The sequence below is a fragment of the Bos mutus genome, chromosome 1 (assembly GCF_027580195.1).
Source record: "Bos mutus isolate GX-2022 chromosome 1, NWIPB_WYAK_1.1, whole genome shotgun sequence".
Classification (NCBI taxonomy): Eukaryota; Metazoa; Chordata; class Mammalia; order Artiodactyla; family Bovidae; genus Bos; species Bos mutus.
The window spans coordinates 109595313-109616097 of record NC_091617.1 but is presented as its reverse complement, the minus strand read 5'-3'; the positions used below and the strand labels follow the sequence as shown (position 1 = coordinate 109616097).

The following is a 20785-nucleotide window of genomic DNA, read 5'->3' as shown; positions in this document are numbered from 1 at the left end:
TGGAGAAATTATTACTCTGAAAGACCCTATTCTAATTTCAAGATTTTGTTAGAGTCAATATCATGCCATTTTTTTAAATTTTATGAAGTGTTGTAATTATTGCTCCATGGCAGAGCACAATATACATTTATTTTATTTGGCCAAGATGGTTGAACTTTAGTTTTTAGAAATAAAAAAATATCATTTCAGTAAATGTATGTTCTATTTTATAGATGTCTCCTGAAGAAAAAGTTTGTAAGTACTGTGGAGTCAGCTATCTAATTCTACATGAGTTTAAGGCTATGGAAGAAAAAGTAAAAGCAATGGAAAAAGAGATGAAATTTTATCAAGGAAGTATAGAACGTGAAAAGAGACTTCAAGAAAAACTACAGTCTCTTAGCCAAGATTTTGAACAGTACAAAATTGACAATGAATCCCAAACAGAAAGGTTAGAGTATGTTATTCTTTTCTATCATTTATTTAGTTTGGAAGAAAAGTACAGAAAATAGATTTGACTTTTGTTTTTCTAGAATTTCTCTATATCAAGTATAATTTATACCTTGGTACATTTGAATTTGTTCATTAATTATTACTGATTACTAAGTATAATTCCTAGACATAATCTGAATATTCCTTTGAGGCTGTGTTTCTATCTGAATCATTGGTGGTGGTGGTTTAGTCGCTAAGTCATAACTAACTCTTGTGACCCATGGACTGTAGCCTGCCAGCCTCCTCTATCCATCTGAATAACTAGAAACCAATTAATTCAGTAACTATAGGTTGAGATGGGTTGACTTTTACTTTTCTCCAGATTTATATCTTAATTTTATCATTAGAAAGTTTTGTCTATAAAAAATCAGGTGAATTTTGATAATTTTTATATCTAATATTTTTTTAGATGTCCTTGACCATTTAGATTTATAGAATAAAGTTTTCATGTTATGCAAAGGTTGTTAAAACATTAAAACTGGCACATGATTCTAAATCAATAAAGCTGGAATAAAATCAACTTTATTGATTTAGAATCATGTGCCAGTTTTAATGTTTTGGCAACCTTTGCATAACATGGAAACCTTATTTATAAATCTAAATGGTAAAATCAGAGTAAAATCAGAGATTGAGTTCCTAATGCTGGTCAGGTCCAATCAGCAATTTATTCTGCCTAAAGACACCTCATGGAGGTTATATAATACAAAGGATTTTTGCTGTTATTTCATGACTTTTCCTTTGAATGAATATTTTTCCACTTTAAAATATTGACAGTTGATGTAATAAACAATGAACTAATGAATATATTGAACATTGTATCCTTGTAGAAGTTTTCTTAAATCTCTTAGGATTAAGTACTTGTCTTAAATTTTATTACAAATTTAAATAATTATATTAAATATCAGTTCTTAGTCTTTGGCTAGGAAAGTTTTGTTTTCTTGAATTTCAGGTCTGAAAAAGTATTTAATCATATTTGAGTGAAGAAATAAAAAAATTAAAGTATTTAGTTTAAAATTTTAAATACGGAGGGTTTTTGCTTGTCAGATTCTTTTGTTTAGTGTTATAGTTTACTTTCTTTAGTAATTATATGAATACTATGTAAACATACAAAATAAAAGAAATATATAGAAGAAAATTCAAGAAAGTCCTTTTTATTCTTCTGATTACTTTCACTGGAAATAAAAAGTAATACTTTTAATGGTTTGGTGTATGTTTCTAGATCCTTCATTGTTCTTTAAGCTTTATTAAAGATATATTTTAAAAATATTTGTAATATATTATATTTAAGCTATGTAGTTTTAAAACTATTTTTCAATAGACTAGTTTTTAATATAAGTAATATATTAAAAGTATGTGTGATTTTTACCACTTAATTTTATATTCTGGAAATTGTTCCATGTTATACATATAGATCTATCTTATTCTTAACTGCTACAATGTCTTCCTTACTAAGAATATGCCATAATTTACTGAACCATTTCTCTTTTCAACATTTAGATTATTTCCAGTATTTATGACTACACATAGTATATATATTTATATTCTTGTGTACATATGTTTTTCTATAGGATAAATTCCTGGAAGTGAATTTGCTGAAAAGAAAGTAAATGCCAATTTAAGACTTTGATGGACATTATTCCAAATTGTCCTTTGAGAAGACAGGGTTAATTTATATTTGGCCAATAGTTTATAAAGTGGCCATTTTCTTAGATCTTGTTAGTATTGGAGTTTTCTTTTCTCAAATTTTCACTTTTTTTCTTGGTAAAAAAAAAAGTTACTTCATGATTATTTAGTGTTTCTTTATTGCTGCTGCTGCTGCTATGTCACTTCAGTTGTGTCTGACTCTGTGTGACCCCATAGACGGCAGCTCACCAGGCTCCCCCGTCCCTGGGATTCTCCAGGCAAGAACACTGGAGTGGGTTGCCATTTCCTTCTCCAGTGCATGAAAGTGAAAAGTGGAAGTGAAGTTGCTCAGTCGTATCCGACTCTTAGCGACCCCATGGACCGCAGCCTACCAGGCTCCTCCATCCATGGGATTTTCCAGGCAAGAGTACTGGAGTGGGGTTCTTTATTGCTAGTGAGGTTGAATTTTTTTTCATATGTTTATTAGATATGTATATTTCTTCTTTTATGAATTACTTGTTCATATATATTGTCCAAATTTCTATGGTGCTATTTCTATGTTTTTGTTTATGTTAAGGAGTTTTTAATATAATATGGACTTATACTTTATTTACACATTGCTAATATTTTCTCATGGTTTATCTTATTGTTTATTGTATGTTTTTTGGTATAAATTAAAAAAAAATATGCCGAATTCTGGAAAGGGTTCTGTGTCAAGTCCTTTTGGTTGCAAACAACAGAAATTTGTTCTGGCTTTTGCTAACCTAGATTCAAGCAAGTTGAAAAATAACATATATTTAAAACTTTTATGGTATTGTTTTGGTAAGTCTTTTAATCTGTTTATTAGTTGGATTTATGATTTCATGTTTTTTATTGTTCTTTTATAAATATTTATTTATTTTTTGTTCCTATACACCTATAAGGGCTTCCCTGGTGGCTCAGCAGTAAAGGATCCGCCTGTAATGCAGGAGATGCAGGTTTAATCCCTGGGTTGGAAAGGTCTCCTAGAAAAGGAAATGGCTACGCACTCCAGTATTCTTCCATGGAGAATTCCATGGACAGAGGAACCTGGTGGACTACAGTCCATAGGGTCACAAAAGAGTTGGAAATGACTTAGCAACTAAACAACAACACATCTATAACTTCTCTCATTATATACACCCCATATCACAGAGAAATATTTGTTATAGTTAATGAGCTTGTTTTGGTACATCATTATCACCGTAAATACATGGTTTTACATTAAGGTTAGCTTTTTTTTTTTTTGCCACTTTATTCATTTTTTTAATTGGAGGATAATTGCTTTACAGAATTTTGTGGTTTTCTGTCATACATCAACAAGAATCAGTCATAGGTACACCCATGTCCCTTCCCTTCTGGACTTCCCTCCCATCTCCCTCCCCATCCCACCCTTCTAGATTGTCACAGAGCCCCTTTGATGTTGTAAATTCCATGGGTTTTGACAAATATTAAATACCATATATCTACCATTGTAGTATCATACAGAATAGATAATGCTGCCCTAGAGATCCTGTGTTCTGCCTGTTTGTCCCTCCCTCCCCTCTAAGGATGGGCAATCACTGTTCCATTGTTGTCTCCATAGTTTTGCCTTTTTCAATATGTCATATTGTTGAAAATGTCCATTGACAGAAGAATGCATAAAGAAGATATGGTACACGCATGCAATAGAATATTACTCAACCTTTAAAAAGAATGAGATAATGCCATTTACAACAACATGGATGGACCTGGAAAGTGTAATACTGAGTGAAATAAGTCAAAGAAGGAGAAATACTACATGACGTCTCTTATATGGAATCTAAAAAGAAATGATGCCAATGAATTTACTTACAAAATAGAAACAGACTCACAGAGAATGAACTTTTTGCTGGTGGAAGGAGGTGGGGAAGGAATAGTTAGGAAGTTTGGGATGATTGACATGGACACACTGCTACTTTTAAAATGGATAACCAAAAAATACCTACTATATAGCATATGAAACTCTGCTTAATGTTATGTGGCAGCCTGTATGGGAGGGGTGTTTGAGGGAGAATGGATACATGTATATGTGCGGCTGAGTCCCTTTGCTGTTCACCTGAAACTATTACATTGTTAATTGGCTGTACCCCAAAACAAAATGGGCTTCCCAGGTGACACTAGTGGTAAAGAACCCACCTGCCAATGCAGGAGATACAAGTTTGATCCCTGGGTTGGAAAGATCCTCTGGAGGAGAGCATGGCAGCCCACTCCAGCAGTGTTGCCTGGAGAATCTCATGGGGTTGCAAAGAGTCAGACATGACTGAAGAAGAAAGAGAATGTCATATGGTTAGAGTACTATACTGTGTAACTTTCTAAAAATTGGCATCTTTCAGTTAGTAATATACATTTAAATTTACTCCATGTCTTTTCATGGCTTTATAGCTTGTTTCTTTTTTTTAGGACTGAATAATATTCCATTCTCTGGATGAACCACAGTTTATCCATTCACCAAACTGAAGGACACCTAGGTTGCTTCCAAATTTTGGCAGTTATGAATAAAGATGCTGGAAATATCTATGTGTAGGTTTTTGTGTGGACATGTATTTTTAGCTCATTTGGGTAAATACCAAAGAGTATGATTACTAAATCATATAGTAGAAGTATGTATAATTTTGTGAGGAGCTACCAAATTGTCTTCCAGAGTGGCTCTCTCATTCTGCATTCCCAGCAGCAATGAATGAGAGTTCCTGTTACCAGATTCTCACCAACCTTTGGTGTCGTTGGGGTTTTGGATTTTCACCATTCTAATAGGTATGTGATAGTATCTTGTGTTTTAATTTACATTTCCTTGAAGACATATGAGGTTGAATATATTTTATTATGTCTGCTATCTGTATGTCTCCTTTTCTGAGGTGTTCGTTCAGGTCTTTTGCCTATTTTAAATCATATTGCTTGTTTTCTTATTGTTGAGTGTTAATAGTTCTTTGTATATTTTAGACAATAGGTTTTTATCAGGTGTCTTTTGCAAATATTTTCTCCCAGTATGTGGCTCATCTTCCACTTCTGTTGATATTCTCTTTTGTAGACCAGAAGTTTTAAAATTTAATGAAGTCCTGCTTCTTGTTTATTTCATGAATCTTGCCTTTGGTGTTATATTTAAAAAGTCACTGCTGTACTCAAGGTCATCTAGGTTTTCTTCTATGTTACCTTATAGGAGTTTTGCAGTTTGTATGTTATATTATATCAACTGAAATATACATATATTTGAGTTGATACTTGTGAAGTGTGTATGACCTGTGTCTAGAATCCTTTTTTTGAGGATGGAGGAGGGGGCATGAGGATGTTGTCTAGTTGTTTCCAGTTTAAAAAGACCATCCTTGCTCCATTACATTGCTGTTGCTCCTTTGTCAAAGATCAGTTGACCATATATTTATTTGGTTCCATTTATGGATTCTGTCCTGTTCCGTTAATCTATTTGTCTATTCTTCCACCAAAACAACACTATCTTTAATATTGTGTAGCTTTATACTAAGTCTTAAAGGCAGATTTTGTCAGTCTTTCAACTTTGCTCTTTTCCTTCAATATTGAGTTGTCTATTCGGGATCTTTTTCCTCTCTATGTAAATTTCAGAATTTGTCCATATCCACAAAATAACTTATTTGGGATTTTGCTTGGAATTGAATTAAATCTGTAGATCAAGTTGAGAAGAATTGATGTCCTGACAATGTTGAATCTTAATAATCCACAGACATTAAATATGTCTTTTATTTAGTTCTTCTTTGTTTTTGTTCATAGGAGTTTTATAGTTTTCCTCATATAGTTCTTATATATATTTCATCAGTTTGCACCTCATACCTACATTTTTGGAAGGCACTAATGTAAATGGTAATGATTTTAAACTTCATGTGTTCATGGTATGTAAGAAAGTTACTGACTTTTGTGTAATTAACTTTCTATCTTGGAGCCTTTCTAAAAGTACTTGTTAGTTCCAGGAGTTTGTTGATTTTTTCAGTTTGTTTGTATAGGTGATCATGTCGTCTGTGAACAAAGTTTAATTTCTTCTTTCCTAATCTGTATACCTATATTTTCTTGTCTTCCTGAACAAGTTGGGACTTCTTATACAATGTTAAATAGCAGTAGTTAGAGCAGACATCTTGTTCTTGCTCTCAGCAGGAAGCCTTCAAGTTTTCCGGTATTAAATATGACATGAACTGTAGATTTTTTGTAATTTTTTTTTGTCTGTGCTGCGCAGCATTTGGGATCTTAGTTCCCTCACGAGGGATCAACCCTGTGCCCCCAACAGTGGAAGCACAGAGTCCTAACCACTGAAACTTCAGGGAATTCCCTAAATTTTTTTTTTTATAAAAGTGAGGAATTTTTTCTTTATCCTAGTTTGCTGAGAGTTTTATCTTGAATGGATGTTGGATTTTGTCAAATGTTTTTTCTGTACCTGTTGAAATGCTTGTGTGATTTTTCTTTAGCCTGTTAATGTGATAGACTAATTGGTTTTTGACTGTTGAACCAGCTTTGATACCTAGAATAAATCCCATTTGGTTGTGGTATATAATTGATTTTTACATATTTTAATATTTTATTGAGGACTTTACTTCCATGTTCATGAGAGATATTGATCTGTAGTTTTCTTGTAATTCCTTTGTATGGTTTAGTATTAGGGTAATGCTGGCCTCATTAAATGAGTTGGGAAATATTCTCAATCTTTTGGAAGAGAGAATGGACATAATTTTTTCCTTAAATATTTGGTAGAATTTACCAGTGACTCCATCTGGGCCTAGTGCTGTTTTGGAAGTTTATTAATTATTGATGAAACTTTTTTGAAATTTTTTTTATGGTTAAGCTATGTTTAGATTGTCTGTTCTTGTGTGAGTTTTAGCATTTCTTCAAGGAATTGATTTATTTTATCTTGGTGATCAAATTTGTGGGCATAGAGTTATTCATGGTATTTCTTTGTAAAATTTTTTGTACTTTTTTCCTTTTCTGTTGAGGTATAGTTGATGTATAATATTATATGTTACAGTTGTATAGCATAGTGATTTATACTTTTTAGAGGTTACAACTCCACTTATAGTTATTATAAAATATTGGCTGTATTCCATGTCGTACAGTATATCCTTTTAGTTTATTTTATACATATTAGTTTATATCTCTGTATCCCCCACCTTTGTATTGTCTCCTTTTCTCTCCCTGCTGGTAACCACTAGTTTGTTCTCTGTGATTCTGTTTTCATTTTGTTATATTCATTAGTTTTTTGGGTTTTAGTTTCCACACATAAGTGATATGTTATTCGTATTTTCTCTGTCTGACTTATTTCATTTAGCATAATGCCCTCCAAGTCTATCCATATTGTTACAAATGGAAAATTTTCATTTTTTTTATGGCTGAGTAGTATTCTATTGTATAACTATAACACCTCTTCTTTATTCATACATCTCTTGATGGACACTTAGGTAGGTTTCATATTTTGTCTATTGTAAATAATGCTGCTTTGAATCCTGGAGTGTATGTATCTTTTTGAATTAATGATTTTGTTTCCTTTGGTTCTATACCCAGGAGTGGAATTGCTGGATCATGTATTTTTAGTTTTTTGAGGGATCTCTATTGATGATTTCTCTTTAACTTCTGATATCAGCAATTTGTAATCTTCTCCCTTTTCCTTTGTTCACCTTATCTGAAGATTATAAATGTTACTGAGCGTTTGGTTTTATTGATTTTTTTCTCTGTTGATTTCCTACTTCAATTTTATTGACTTCTGGTGAAATTTTTATTGTAGTTATATAAATTATTATTATTTCTTTTCTTCTGCTTACTTTGGATTTAATTTGCTCTTCCTTTTCTAGTTTCCTAAAGTGGAAGTTTAAATTGCTGATTTTAGATCTTTCTTTTCAAATAAATGTTTTCAGTGCCATAAATTTCCCTGTAACCATTGCTTTTGCTACATCCCACAAATTTCAGTAAGCTGTATTTTCACTTTCATTTAATTCAAAGTATTTTTAAATTTCATTGTGATTTCTTCTTTGATATATCTGTTAATCAGAAGGGTGTTGGTTAATCTCTAAGTATTTTGGGATTTCCTAGCTCTTTCAGTTTAATTTCTAACTTCATCTCATTGTTAGATGTTTGAGTGCAGACATTGTATGATTTTTCATTCCTTTAAATTTGTTAAGATGTGTTTTATGGTCCAGAATGTGTCTATCTGGGAGAATGCTTCATGTGAGCTTGAAAAGAATGCATTGTACTGCTGTTTTTGGGTGAAGTCATCCATGCATGTCAGTTTATATCAGTTGAGCGATGATACTATTGAGTTCAACTTACAGATTTTCTGCCTCCTGGATCTGTCCATTTTTGGTAAAAAGGTGTTAAAGTCTCCAACTGTAATAGTAATTAATCTGTTCTTCCTTGTAGCTCTGTAGCTTTTGCCTTACATATTGGGTTGGCCAAAAAGTTTGTTTGGGTTTCTCCATAACATCTTATGGAAAAATCTGAAGGAACTTTTTGTGTCAACCCTATATTTTCACGCTCTGTTGTTAAGCTCTCTTGTTAAGGATTGTTATCTTCTTAGAACACTGACCCCTTTATCATTATATAATACCCCTCTTTATTTCTGATAATGTTCCTTGTTTTGAAATCTCTGTCTGAAATTTCTTTTGTTTAGTGTTAGCATGATGTATCTTTTTACACCCCTTTATTTTTAGTCTGTGTGTGTCTTTATATTTAAAATGTGTTTCTTGAAGACAATGTGATAGTTGACCTACTCTGACAGTCTGTCTTTAAATCGGTGTATTTAAATCATTGATAATCAAAGTAATGACTGATATAGTTGGATTAATACCTATCATTTTTTGGTTATTGTTTTCTATTTGCTGCCCTTTTTGTTTGTTGTTATTTTTGTCTTCCACACTTTTTCTGTCTTTTGTGGATTTAGTCAAGCATTTAATATAGTTCCATTTTATCTTTTTCAGAATATCAGTTCTATTTCTTTTGCTCACTTTTTAAGGTGTTGCTTTAGAGGCTCCTCTGGTGGCTCAGATGGTGAAGAGTCTGCCTGCAATGAGGGAGACCCAGATTCAATCCCTGGGTCAGGAAGATCCCCTGGAGAAGGAAATGGCAACCCAGTCTAGTATTCTTGACTAGAAAATTTCATGAATGGAGGAGCCTGGCAGGCTGCAGTCCATGGGGTCCCAAAGAGTCAGACACAACTAGTAACTAACACACAGAGTTTGTGATATATTTTTATAACTAAGCCAAGTCAACTTTTAAGTAACACTTCACTGCTTTATCGGTAGTGCAAGTGCCTTATAATAGCTAAATATTCCTAATTTCCCCCTCCCATCCCTTGTATCATTGCTGCAGTTTATTTTACTTATAAATAAGCATACATAAATATGTATATATGTATAAATATATATGTGCATGTGTGCTCAGTCACTCCAGTCATGTCCAACCCCTTGCGACCCTATGGACTATATCCTGCCATGCTCCTCTGTCCATGGGATTCTCCAGGCAAGAATACTGGACTGGGTTGCCATGCCCTCCTCCAGGGAACCTTCCTGACCCAGGACTCGAGCCTGCGTCTTCTGTGATTCCTTGCATTGCAGGTGGATTCTTTACCACTGAGGCACCAGGAAAGCCCATGCTAAGCCTTAGTTGGCATTTATCCTACTTGGTATTCTCTGAAGTTCCTGGATCTGTGGTTGGTGTCTGACATTATTATAATTTAGAGGAAATTATCAATCATTATTTCAAATATTTCTTCTTTTCCTTTCTCTACATCTTCTACTTCTGGTATTCCTATTAGGCAAATGTTATGTCTTTTATAGTTGTCCCAGAGTTCTTGGATATTCTATTATGTTTTTAATTTTTTCTTTGCTTTTCAGTTTTAGAAGCTTTTTAATTCTATTGTCATATCCTCAGGCACAGAGATTCTTTCCTCAGTAATGTCTATTCTAATGAGCCAGTTAAAGGCATTCTTCATTTCTGTTAAACAGTATTTTTTTTTAATCTCTAATTTCTTTTTGATTCTTTCTTCAAAGTTCAATGTCTCTGCTTATATTATCCATCTGTTCTTTATATGTTGTCTCCTTTTTGTATTACATCCCCTTTCACATTAATCATAATTTAAAAAAATTTCTGATCTGATCATTCTAACACTCCTGCTATATCTCACTCTAGTTTTGGTGCTTGTTCAGTCTCTTCAGACTCCTTTTTTGCTTTTTAGTATACACTATAAGTTTTTGTTGATAGGTGGACAAGACATAAAGGTGTAAAAGGAATTGCAATATATACCTTTAGTAATGTGGTGGTAATGTCAAGGGAGGAGAAGTATTCTGCAGTCCTGTGTTTATGTCTCAGTCTTGTAGTGAGCCTTTGCCTGTGGACTGTGAACTTTACAGATATTTCTCTGTTGCCAGATCTTGCATCCCCCCACCCTGCCCTTAGGTGACACAGTATTTCTAGAATGAGCTAGAGCTGGGTTTTTCCCTTTGTCAGGTCAGTTAGGCTCAGATATTATCCCAGTAGGTTAAGGTCTGCTAAAATAGTTTCTCCTGAGGGAAGGCCGTGTTGAACATAATAGAAAGCTCTGGCATATTTAAAATATTTGCTATTCCCCTCCCTCTGACAGGAGCTCAATCAGGTTTTTCTTTAAATGTTAGGAAGTGTCACTTACAGATTTACTCTCTTCACTGCTTCAGTTGTGCTGCACACACTCTGATATGTTGTATTTTCATTTTCATTCAGTTCTGTGTGTTTTTGTATAATTCTTTAATTATCCTTTGAGAGTTTTTCTTTGACATATGGATTATTTAGAAGTATGCTATTTAGTTTCCAAGAGTTTATAGACTTTCCTGTCAGATTTCTATTAATGTTTTCTAGTTTGATTCCACTATGGTCAGAGAACATACTCTGTATGATTTCAACTTTTAAAATTTTGTTAAAGTTGTTTTATTGCCAAAGATATGCATCTGCCTTGATGACTGTTCCATGGGTACTTGGGGAAAAATGTGTATAATGCTATTGTTGGGTGGAGTTTTCTAAAAGTGGCAATTAAAACCTGGTGATTGATGTTTTTGAGTTCTTTCATTTCCTTGCTGATTTTCTGTCTAATGAGTCTATCAGTTGCTAAGAATGGAATATTGGAAATTCCCAAATCTGATTGTGGATTTGTCTGTTTCTCTTTGAGTTTTATAATTTTTGCTTCATGTATTTTGTAGCTCTTTTGTTTGGTATGAACATATCTAAAATTTTTGTTTTCCTGGATTGATTGTTGTATCATTATGTAGTATTCTTTGTCTCTAGTAATTTTCTTTGCTCTGAAGTCTACTTTATCTGATATTAATATGGCAACTACTGCTTTTAAAAACTGTTTATTACATGGTATACTTTTTCCATTATTTTACTCTCAACCTACTTATGTCATTGAATTTGAAGTCAGTCTTATAGACAACATATTTTTGAAGAATATTTCTTTTTTACTCCACTCTGCCTATCTCTTTTAATTGGTGTATTTAGATTTACATTTATATTTAGGTAATTCTTTATATGTTAGGGTTTATGTATGCCATTTTATTTGTGTCCAGTTTATTTCCTCTGGTTCTCTTACTTCTGTTTCTCTTTTTACTTTCAGATTGGTTTGCTGAACATTTTTTAGGATTATATCTTGACTTATAGTGTTTTAAATATATTGCTTTGTATAGGTTTCTTAGAGGTTACTCTAGTTATTGCAGTATATATACATAATTGATCATAGTCTGTGGTTTAATTATGATGGTCTTAACATGGATTTCTTTGGGTTTATTCTATTTGTATAGAAAAGAATCTTTCCTACAGCTTGTTGCATCTGTAGGTTTGTATCTTTTGCCATTAGAAGTTTTCAGCCATTATTGAATATTATTTAATCATACTTCCTCTTTCTTCTCTCTTTCTTTGACTTAAATCTTATGAATTTTAGCTTTTTGTTGTTGTTTTGTCACACAGGTCCCTAAGACTCTGTTAATTATTTATTCTATTTTCATTCTTGTCCACATTGGGTGAGTTCTGTTGATTTGTCCTAACATTCTCTGATTTTGTTTTCTGTCATTATACTCTGCTGTTGAGCCTGTCCTATGAGGTTTGTTTCTTTTTTTCTTTTGCTTATTTTATCTTTCAGTTCTATCATTTCTACTTAGTTTTTTTAACTTATATTTCTTTGCTGAGATTTTCTATTTTTTTCTTTGGTTTCTAGAGAATTTTTAATTGCTTTTAAAAGAATTTTTATGATGGCTGCTTTATAATCCTTATCAAATAATTCCAACATCTGATTCATCTCAATGCTGGATTTGTTGATTATCTTTACTAATTAATGTTATGATTTTCTTGGTTCTGGCATGTTGAGTGATTTTCTATTGAGTCCTAATTGTTTTGGAAGTTACACTATGAGACTGGATCCTATTCTCTCTCTCTCTCTCTCTCTCTCTCTCTCTATATATATATATATATTTAAAACACACACTCCCCTTGTTGTGGTAAAGCATGAAAGCCAAATGGGTGTGTTTGTTCAGCTTCCTGCTGTGTCCACAGATACTACTTTTCAAAAGTAAGGTTCCGGGTGTAGGGGTGGGGGGTGCTAAAAAAAACAAAAACAAAAGTAAGGTTCCCCCTGCCTTGTATCAGACTGGTGAAGTTGAAGTTAACCTATCACCCTTAGCCCCACTCACACCTTTCTGGCAAAAATGAGTCACTGACTTGCAGGTTCTTGTGTCTCTGCATGGGAATATAAGATCAGTTCCCCACTGAACTCACTGACACCAGAAGGGGAGAACCAAAGAGCTGTCTTACACTTTTTTGTAGCAGGGTAGGGGCAGAAGTTTGACTTCTTTCTGTGTCCCATTGATACCAAAGGATGGGAGAAGTTAGGTGCCAGTCGGCTCTGATTCTGCCTTACTGATGCCATCTGGGAGTAAAGGCTCAGCTCCCTCCACATCCCACTGGCACCAGAGGATGGGAAGCAAACTGACTACTCTTGTCTCACACCACCTTCTTCTATCTCACTGATGCTGGGTGGGGTTAGAGGCTTCTAACCGAAACCCTCTGACAGGATATGTGTAGGGAGTCAGAATAAGAGTGCCACTAGTCTTGTTTTTCACTGCTTCCTTTGGTCTCTTTGCTGCCAATTGGGTTTGATTCCCCACTGGGCCTCACTGACACCAAGAATATAAGAAAAGTGGACTGTGTGCTCAGTCACTCAATCATGTCAACTCTGTATGACCCCATAAACTGTAGCCCGCCAGGCTCCTCTGTCCATGGAATTTTCCAGGCAAGAATACTGGAGCGGGTTGCCATTGCCTACTCCAGGGGATATTCCTGACCCGGGGTTAAACCCGCATCTCCTGCATCTCTTACGTTGGCAGGCATATTCTTTATCACTGCGCTACCTGGGAAGCTCAAAATGGACTATTTACTACTAACAACTTGTACCACTTTGTTCGGATTCATTGGTGCAGTGTGGGGGTGGAGGCTCAGCTCCCCATTGACCCCACTGACACTACCCTGGTGGGGGGTGTTGGAGCATGTCTTGCTTCTACAGAGGGGAATGAAAGATCAGCTCCTAGCTTACCCCATGGATACTACACCAGCCAGGAGACTTGGAGTGCACCACCTGCATCAATAGGGCAGGGCTGTGGTGGTATGGAATATCAACTCTGCTCAGTTGTGTCTGTCTTGAAACTATGAGCTGGGGAGGTACAGTTTACAGTTGATATTTGGCTTGAGAAGGTGAATATTACCAAGATTGTTTTCAATTATTTAGTCACACTTTACCTGATCAGCTAAGTTGATCAGACTTTTTTGAAGCTTTTTTTTTTTTTGGTCTCTGGCTGTTGGTGTTTCTGGGTTGGAACTTTCTATAACACTCATCTGGGATATATGGGAGATAATAATAAAACTCAGGAATCTCATTGCTTTGGTGTTTCTCAAATCTTGAAGTCAGTAGGCCACCTGCCATCTTCTTTTTGCCTTTCATGGTTTTGCTGTGCTTGTGTTATATGATATCAGGGTTGTTTAGTTAAGAGATGGACTTGGGAGTCGAAGAGCTACTCCATCTTGGTTGTGACCTTGGGTTGATTTTTTAGTAAAATTAAATATTGCTCTGAGTAAGAACATTTTTTTTTTAAGTAATGACTTAAAATTTAACAATGTTAATAGCTAGCTCACAAAAGTCAGTAGTTAGATATATGCATCACTACATGCCTGCTAAATAATTCCTTTTCAATTTCTCTTGCTTATACCAAATTGAGATGATCCATGGAAATTTGAGCAAAAAAAGGATAGGCCTGTCTATAAGGAATTAGACTTAGGAGTTCTGTTGATAGTTGGCCATTCACACAAATCAGGTAAGCTGTAGAAGTCAAGTCTAGACTAGTCAGCTCAAGGAAAGGGCATAGGTAGGTACCAAGGGTTCAGAGCCCACAGTTTGGAACCAAATTAATAGAGTGTAGAGACACTGAGTTTATAAATGAAGACAGTTGGAGGAATAGATTTACCTGGCTGGAGTAGAGGATAATAGGGTAAACGTGGCAGATTTTGTGAGTCATCATCTTCCTCTGCCAAAACTGCCTCCCTCATAGACCAGTTATGTCAGATAGTAACACTTTCTGCAGCAAATGGCTTACATGAACAAGGATTTGTTTGTTTCTTGAGTTAAGAAGGGGTGTAGGCAACTCAGAATGTCACCAGGGATCTAGCCGTTTCCATCGCTCATTACATCTTTCTCACTGAGTAGGCCTTCAGTCTCATACTGATCCCTTCATGATCTCAAGATGGCTTTTGCACTGCCAAATGTATACTTCTAGGCAGAAATATGAAGAGAGAAGCTGTCAGGGGAAGTGCCTGTGATAGGAGGTCAGAAGCTTTCCCACAACTGCCGGGTAGTTTGGGGAACTTACTTCAGGGAGTTGGCTTGTTGCTTTCTGAAATAATAGGTTCTGTTGTAAGGAAGGGGCTTCCCAGGTGGCTCAGTGGTAAAGAATCCACCTGCCAAGCAGGAGACGCAGGAGACCCAGGTTTGATCCCTGGGTCAGAAAGATCCCCTGGAGAAGGACATGGCAACCTACTCTAGTACTCTTGCCTGGGAAATCCCATGGACAGAGAGAGTCTGGTGGTCTACAGTCCACGGGTTCGCAGAGTCGGCCACGACTTAGTGACTGAACAGCCGTGGAAGTTGTAAGAAAGAAGACACTAGCAGGGCCTCCCTCTCTGTGCATTACATTTCCCTCCAGAAAATCACATATTCATGCTTGCTTTAATTCCCGAAGAAGGAAAAAATTAGTGTCTCAAGAAACTTATCCAGAGCTCCATTTTTTGTTTTTTTTAAGGTCTTTAAGATATCTAGGCTCAGCTTTTTCTACTTGTACCGTATTCTCTGTTGTTTATGGAAACAATATAAGAGGCATACATGTTAAAAATGTTTGGGACAATGGATTTGGGTAATCAAGATTTTATAGAACAAAGAACTGATGGAAAACTATAGCTCTCATTGTTTGTGCATACTTCTTAGACAAAGAGTTGGACATGACTGAGCGACTAATCACAGCACGTAGACAATTATTTCAAATACCTAGGGGCCTTCTCAAACATTCATTTCTCTCCTAGGATTCTTATTTACCTTTTGGGGCCAAGTGGGAATCTCTGCAGTGAAACAAGCTGTTACTGATGAGACTGTATTTGGGAATGTGAGCATGGGGAGCACTGGAAAGAAAAGGTTGAGTACCATTTGGAAGAGCATTGGTTCTTTTCAGGCCACTGAAAATTGACTCCAATAGACACAGAGTGTTATTAGCAAGTAATTTAAACCTGGACATCTATTTCATGTTTCTCTTAGTCTAGATGTATAGATATGAATTTATTATACTGATATTTATATTATGGATTTCTTAAACATTGAGAAACCTGAACAATTTTTATTTATACCATGTAGTCCTAAGACCAGGTAATCTTTTCATTATATTTCCATTTTTCTCCTCTACCAGCACTAGATTGTGTTCCAGACTAAAGTACTTAGGCATGGAGAATACTCTTTTCCATTCTTCTTTTTTCTCTGTGGACACATACACATAGTAAATACTAGAATTTGACAGCTCTTTTTTACTATTGGTATAAATAATGTTTACATGGGTTTCTCATTACCAGATCTGGCAAGGTTATAGAGACTGATATTTATTCAACAACATTAATAGACCTTTGTATTCATGTATATCTTTTATTACCAGTGTAACTTTGAAAGCTCTTCTGTGTATCATCATGTTGTTACTATAGCAACATGGTTACCAAAATAAGGTACACTTCTTCCTGCTTTGTGTTTTTAAAGGAGAGCTTTTTTCCCCTCAAGCTTTTAATTTACTCTGTAGAGTTTCTGTCCCAGACATTCAGTATCCCTTCTATTTATCTTTTCCCCTTTAATTTCCCTTACTTAAAATTAGTTATCGTTATAATACAAAATACAGTTTTTATTGGACTAAATCCTAGTGGGACAAGAATAAAGGAAGGGAAGCAGTGTATGATATTGTACAGAAAGTAGAGGCTCAGCTATCGTTTAACCCCCGGCCTTGCCTGCCTCATAATCTTTTTGTACTTTTAGCATATAGCTTTTTTTTGGCCACACTGTGTGGCTTGTGGGATCTTTGTTCGCCAGCTAGGTGTTGAACCTGGGCTCTCAGAAGTAAAAGTGCCAAGTCCTAATCACTGGAGTGCCAGAGGATTCCCTCTTTTTGTGCTTTTGATTCTTCAATTATAAAATAGTCAGAGAAATAGCTACTTCACAGGCATGATACACACATTACTCTGTGCCTGGCAGCAATTCGGTTCTGTTTCACTTCTCTCACCTTTTTTTCCCTTTCTGTGTTTGTTAACCAAGGTTAATAGTGTACAGTCATTCATCCTGCTCCTCGCCACCATAGATATCATCACATTCCCATCTACTTGTTTTTTTTTTTTTACTTATTTTTAATTGGAGGATAATTGTTTTACAATGTTGTGTTGGTTTCTACCATACAACAATGTGAATCAGCCATAAGTATACATATATCCCCTCCCTCTTGAGCCTCCCTCTCACCCCACCCTCATCCCTCTAGGTTGTCACAGAGCCCCAGGCTGAGCTCCCTGTGTTATACAGCAGCTTCCCATTAGCCATCTATTTTACACATGGTAGTGTATATATGTCATATGTAAATGCTACTCACTCAGTTTGCCCCTCCTCTTCTTCCCCTGCTTTGTTCATAAGTCCATTCTCTTCATCTGCATCTCTGTTCTTGCCCTGAAAATAGGTTCATCACTACCATTTTTCTAGATTCCATATATGTGCATTAGTGATATTGGTTTTTCTCTTTCTGACTTAACTTCACTCTTTATGACAAGGCTCTAATTTATCCACATCACAACGGACTCAATTTCATTCCTTTTTATGGCTAAGTAATATTCTATTGCATATATGTACCACATCTTTATTCATTCATCTGCTGATGGACATCTGGGTTGCTTCCATGACCTGACTTGTATAAATAGTGCTGTGATGACCATTGGGGTACATGTATCTCTTTGAGTTAATGTTTTCTCAGGATATATGCTCAGCAGTAGGGCTTCCCTGGTGGCTCAGATGCTAAAGTCTGCCTACTGTGTATGAGATCCAGGTTCAATCCGTGGGTCGGGAAGATCCTCAGGAGAAGGAAATGTCAATCCTCTCCAGTATTCTTGCGTGGAGAATTCCATGGACAGAGGAGCTTAGTGGATTATAATCCATGGGGTTGCAAAGTCAGACACGACTAAGTGGCTAATACTTTCACATGCCCAGTAGTGGAATTGCTGGGTCATATGGTAGTTCTTTGTTTAGTTTTTTAAGGAATCTCCATACTGTTCTATACAATGGCTGTATCAATTTACATTCCCACCAACAGTGTAGGAGGGTTCCCTTTTCTCCACACCCTCTCCAGCATTTATTGTTTGTAGACTTTTTGATGATGGCCTTCCTGACTGGTATAAGAAGATACTTCATTGTAGTATTGATTTACATTTCTCTAATAATGAGTGATGATGAGCATCTTTTCATGTGCCTCTTGGCCATCTGTATGTCTTCTTTGGAGAGATGTCTATTTAACTCTTCTGCCCATTTTTTTGATCGGGTTGTTTTTTTGATATTGAGCCCATGTGCTGTTTATATATTTTGGAGATTAATCCTTTGTCTGTTACTTCATTTGCAAATATTTTCTCTTATTCTGAAGATTGTCATTTGTCTTATTTATGGTTTCCTTTGTTGTGCAGAAGTCTATAATATAGTACTTATATTTTCAAACAAATCATTTAACAGTAGAGTAGGTACTGTCTTATTTTATGTTTTTGTTGATGGTTGTCCTTAAGTCTTGCCTTTTAATATGTCAAAATCCTTGAGGGCAGTAACTGTCTTTATCTCCCTCTGAATAACCCATAGGACCTAGTACCTAGTGGTGGATACATGGGCCTGCGTGCTTAGTCACTCATGTCTGACTGTGACAGAGGAGCCTGACAGGCTGCAGTCCATGGGATTGTTCATGCAAGAATACTGGATGGGTTGCCATTTTCTACCCCAGGGTATCTTTTCGACCCAGGGATTGAACCCACATCTCGTGTCTCCTGCATTGGCAGGTGGATTCTTTACCACTGTGCCACCTGAGTGTATGGGAGGTATTTGCTAATTTGCTGAGTGATTGAGATGTATGATATTAATCATGAAGCCATGGTTTTTGTAATGTATTTCATTTTTATTTTACCACTGTACATAACATAGAAGTGTTTTCTGGAAGGTACTCAGGCATATGTGATGTTCTGTATTATAAATGATATTCATGTCAAGAATGGAGAAATGGAACAGTATATCTCTTGCTGCCACTTCTGTTTTCTGTTAACAGTAAATGCATGTAGGCTTCTAAATGGCTGTCTGCCACGAATTGCATCATTTACAATGGCTCTTAATATGCCTCCTGGCATTTCAGTTTCTGTCTCAGCAGGCAACCTCACTCATGCTGAATGCTTTAATATTTGTACCCAGATAAATGCTTAGATTGCTGTGAAAGATACTCTCACTTTGCTTCTACATGTTTCAGATGAATGTCAATGACACATTGGAAAGCACATCATTCAAACATAATTTAAAATATTGAATCATAACAATTTCCTAGAATTTATATTCCATTTTTCTGTTAATGGACATGAGTTTTTATATTGAGTTTTGTCACCTGTATATGATTACTCCTGGGTTTTTTCATTCTCTGCTCTCAGAAGGGAGAAATGTATTTTACCTTCTGCCAGCTGGCGCCTTGTGGAATACCTGTGCTTGAGTTCAGAGTAGGGAGCAGAGAAACAGAGAGAGGAAAAATGGAAAATGATTTATGATATTTTCCTTGCCCAAATTCCAGATGGAGTATGGCAAGGAGCCTGGGAAGAAGGAAAATGCATATTTAAATGTGGTATTAGCTTTTAATTTATTAAAGCTAAAGAGAACAAGAAGAAATTTTACTTTGTAATTATACATTTTTAATGTATCAGTTATGCAGAAGAACTTAACATACATCTTTTTAAAGCTTTTTTTTTTCTTCAGGATCCTTTGTGTTTAGACTCATATTGTATGTGAGATAAAGGTAAAAGAAAATCACATTTATTTTCATGGAAAACATTCTTTTTCAAATTATCTATTAGTAAAATAGTAGATTGGTTTTCTTTTCAGGGAGCAAGACTTCATATTTAAAATCAGTATTCATAAATATTATACATTATTTTTTAGATGTTTTGTGTGGTCATCAGAATCGTACCTATGAATTCTGAATTCTCTATTGAAAACTACTTGAAAAAAAGGAGAAACCTGAATGATTATATATTCTGCTTTATTGGTATATTAACAGAAATACCCTGGTTATTACTCAGGGGAGATTACTCAAATAACAACTCATATAATTATATGTACTTTAATCCTAATGTTGGTCTAATTTGGAATCATTTTTCTCTACTAGAAAATTTTAAAAAAGTTTAAATGGAATATAATTATTGTGGTAAGGTGCTGGGATCAGGGTAATCCTTCTGCCTCTCCCCCTGCCATTTGAATAAAAATCTATAGATAAAGATTTAGGTTAACTCATTCACTCATTTATTCATGAATGACTCATCACTTTCTAATTTTTTCCTAGTGGTATATCTTAAGAAAAGTATTTGAATATTCATTTGTATTTATTTTGTATCATTCTGTAATTATTTTGACAAACTTAAGAGTTGTTCAGTCCATGTTCTGTCATTAACAGGCAAATAAGAGTTGTGATAACAGTGAACATAATGATACAAGGAGGGAATGGAAAGAATGTCTTCATTTTCAGTATGTTATTATATCTAGTAACATTCTGGATGATGAGAATGAGATGGTTGGATGGCATCACCAACTCAATGGACATGAGTTTGAATAAGCTCCGGAGTTGGTGATGGACAGGGAAGCCTGGTGTGCTGCTGTCCATGGGGTTGCAAAGAGTCAGACACGACCAAGTAACTGAACTGAACTGAACTGAACTGATTCTGTCTAATATGCGATCTAAATTTATGTAGCTTTTCTCTCCATCTAATGCAACTATCCAACTGAATCCTATTGATTTAGAGATGGTCAAAGGAGGTAGGAGAGTTTGGAGTAGGAGAGAAGGGACAAAAGAGTTGGTCAACA

The 20785-nt window shown here is 35.3% G+C and overlaps 1 protein-coding gene across 1 annotated transcript in view; it reads left to right on the top strand.

Moving 5' to 3' along the window:
* The first annotated feature begins 212 nt into the window (after positions 1–212).
* The window catches only part of LEKR1 (leucine, glutamate and lysine rich 1), a 192128-nt gene continuing 171555 nt past the window's right edge, over positions 213–20785 (top strand). Inside the window, exon 1 of the mRNA XM_005902068.2 lies at positions 213–427. Within this exon, the coding sequence (XP_005902130.1) occupies positions 213–427 (215 nt within the window). The remainder of the gene's footprint in view (positions 428–20785) is intronic.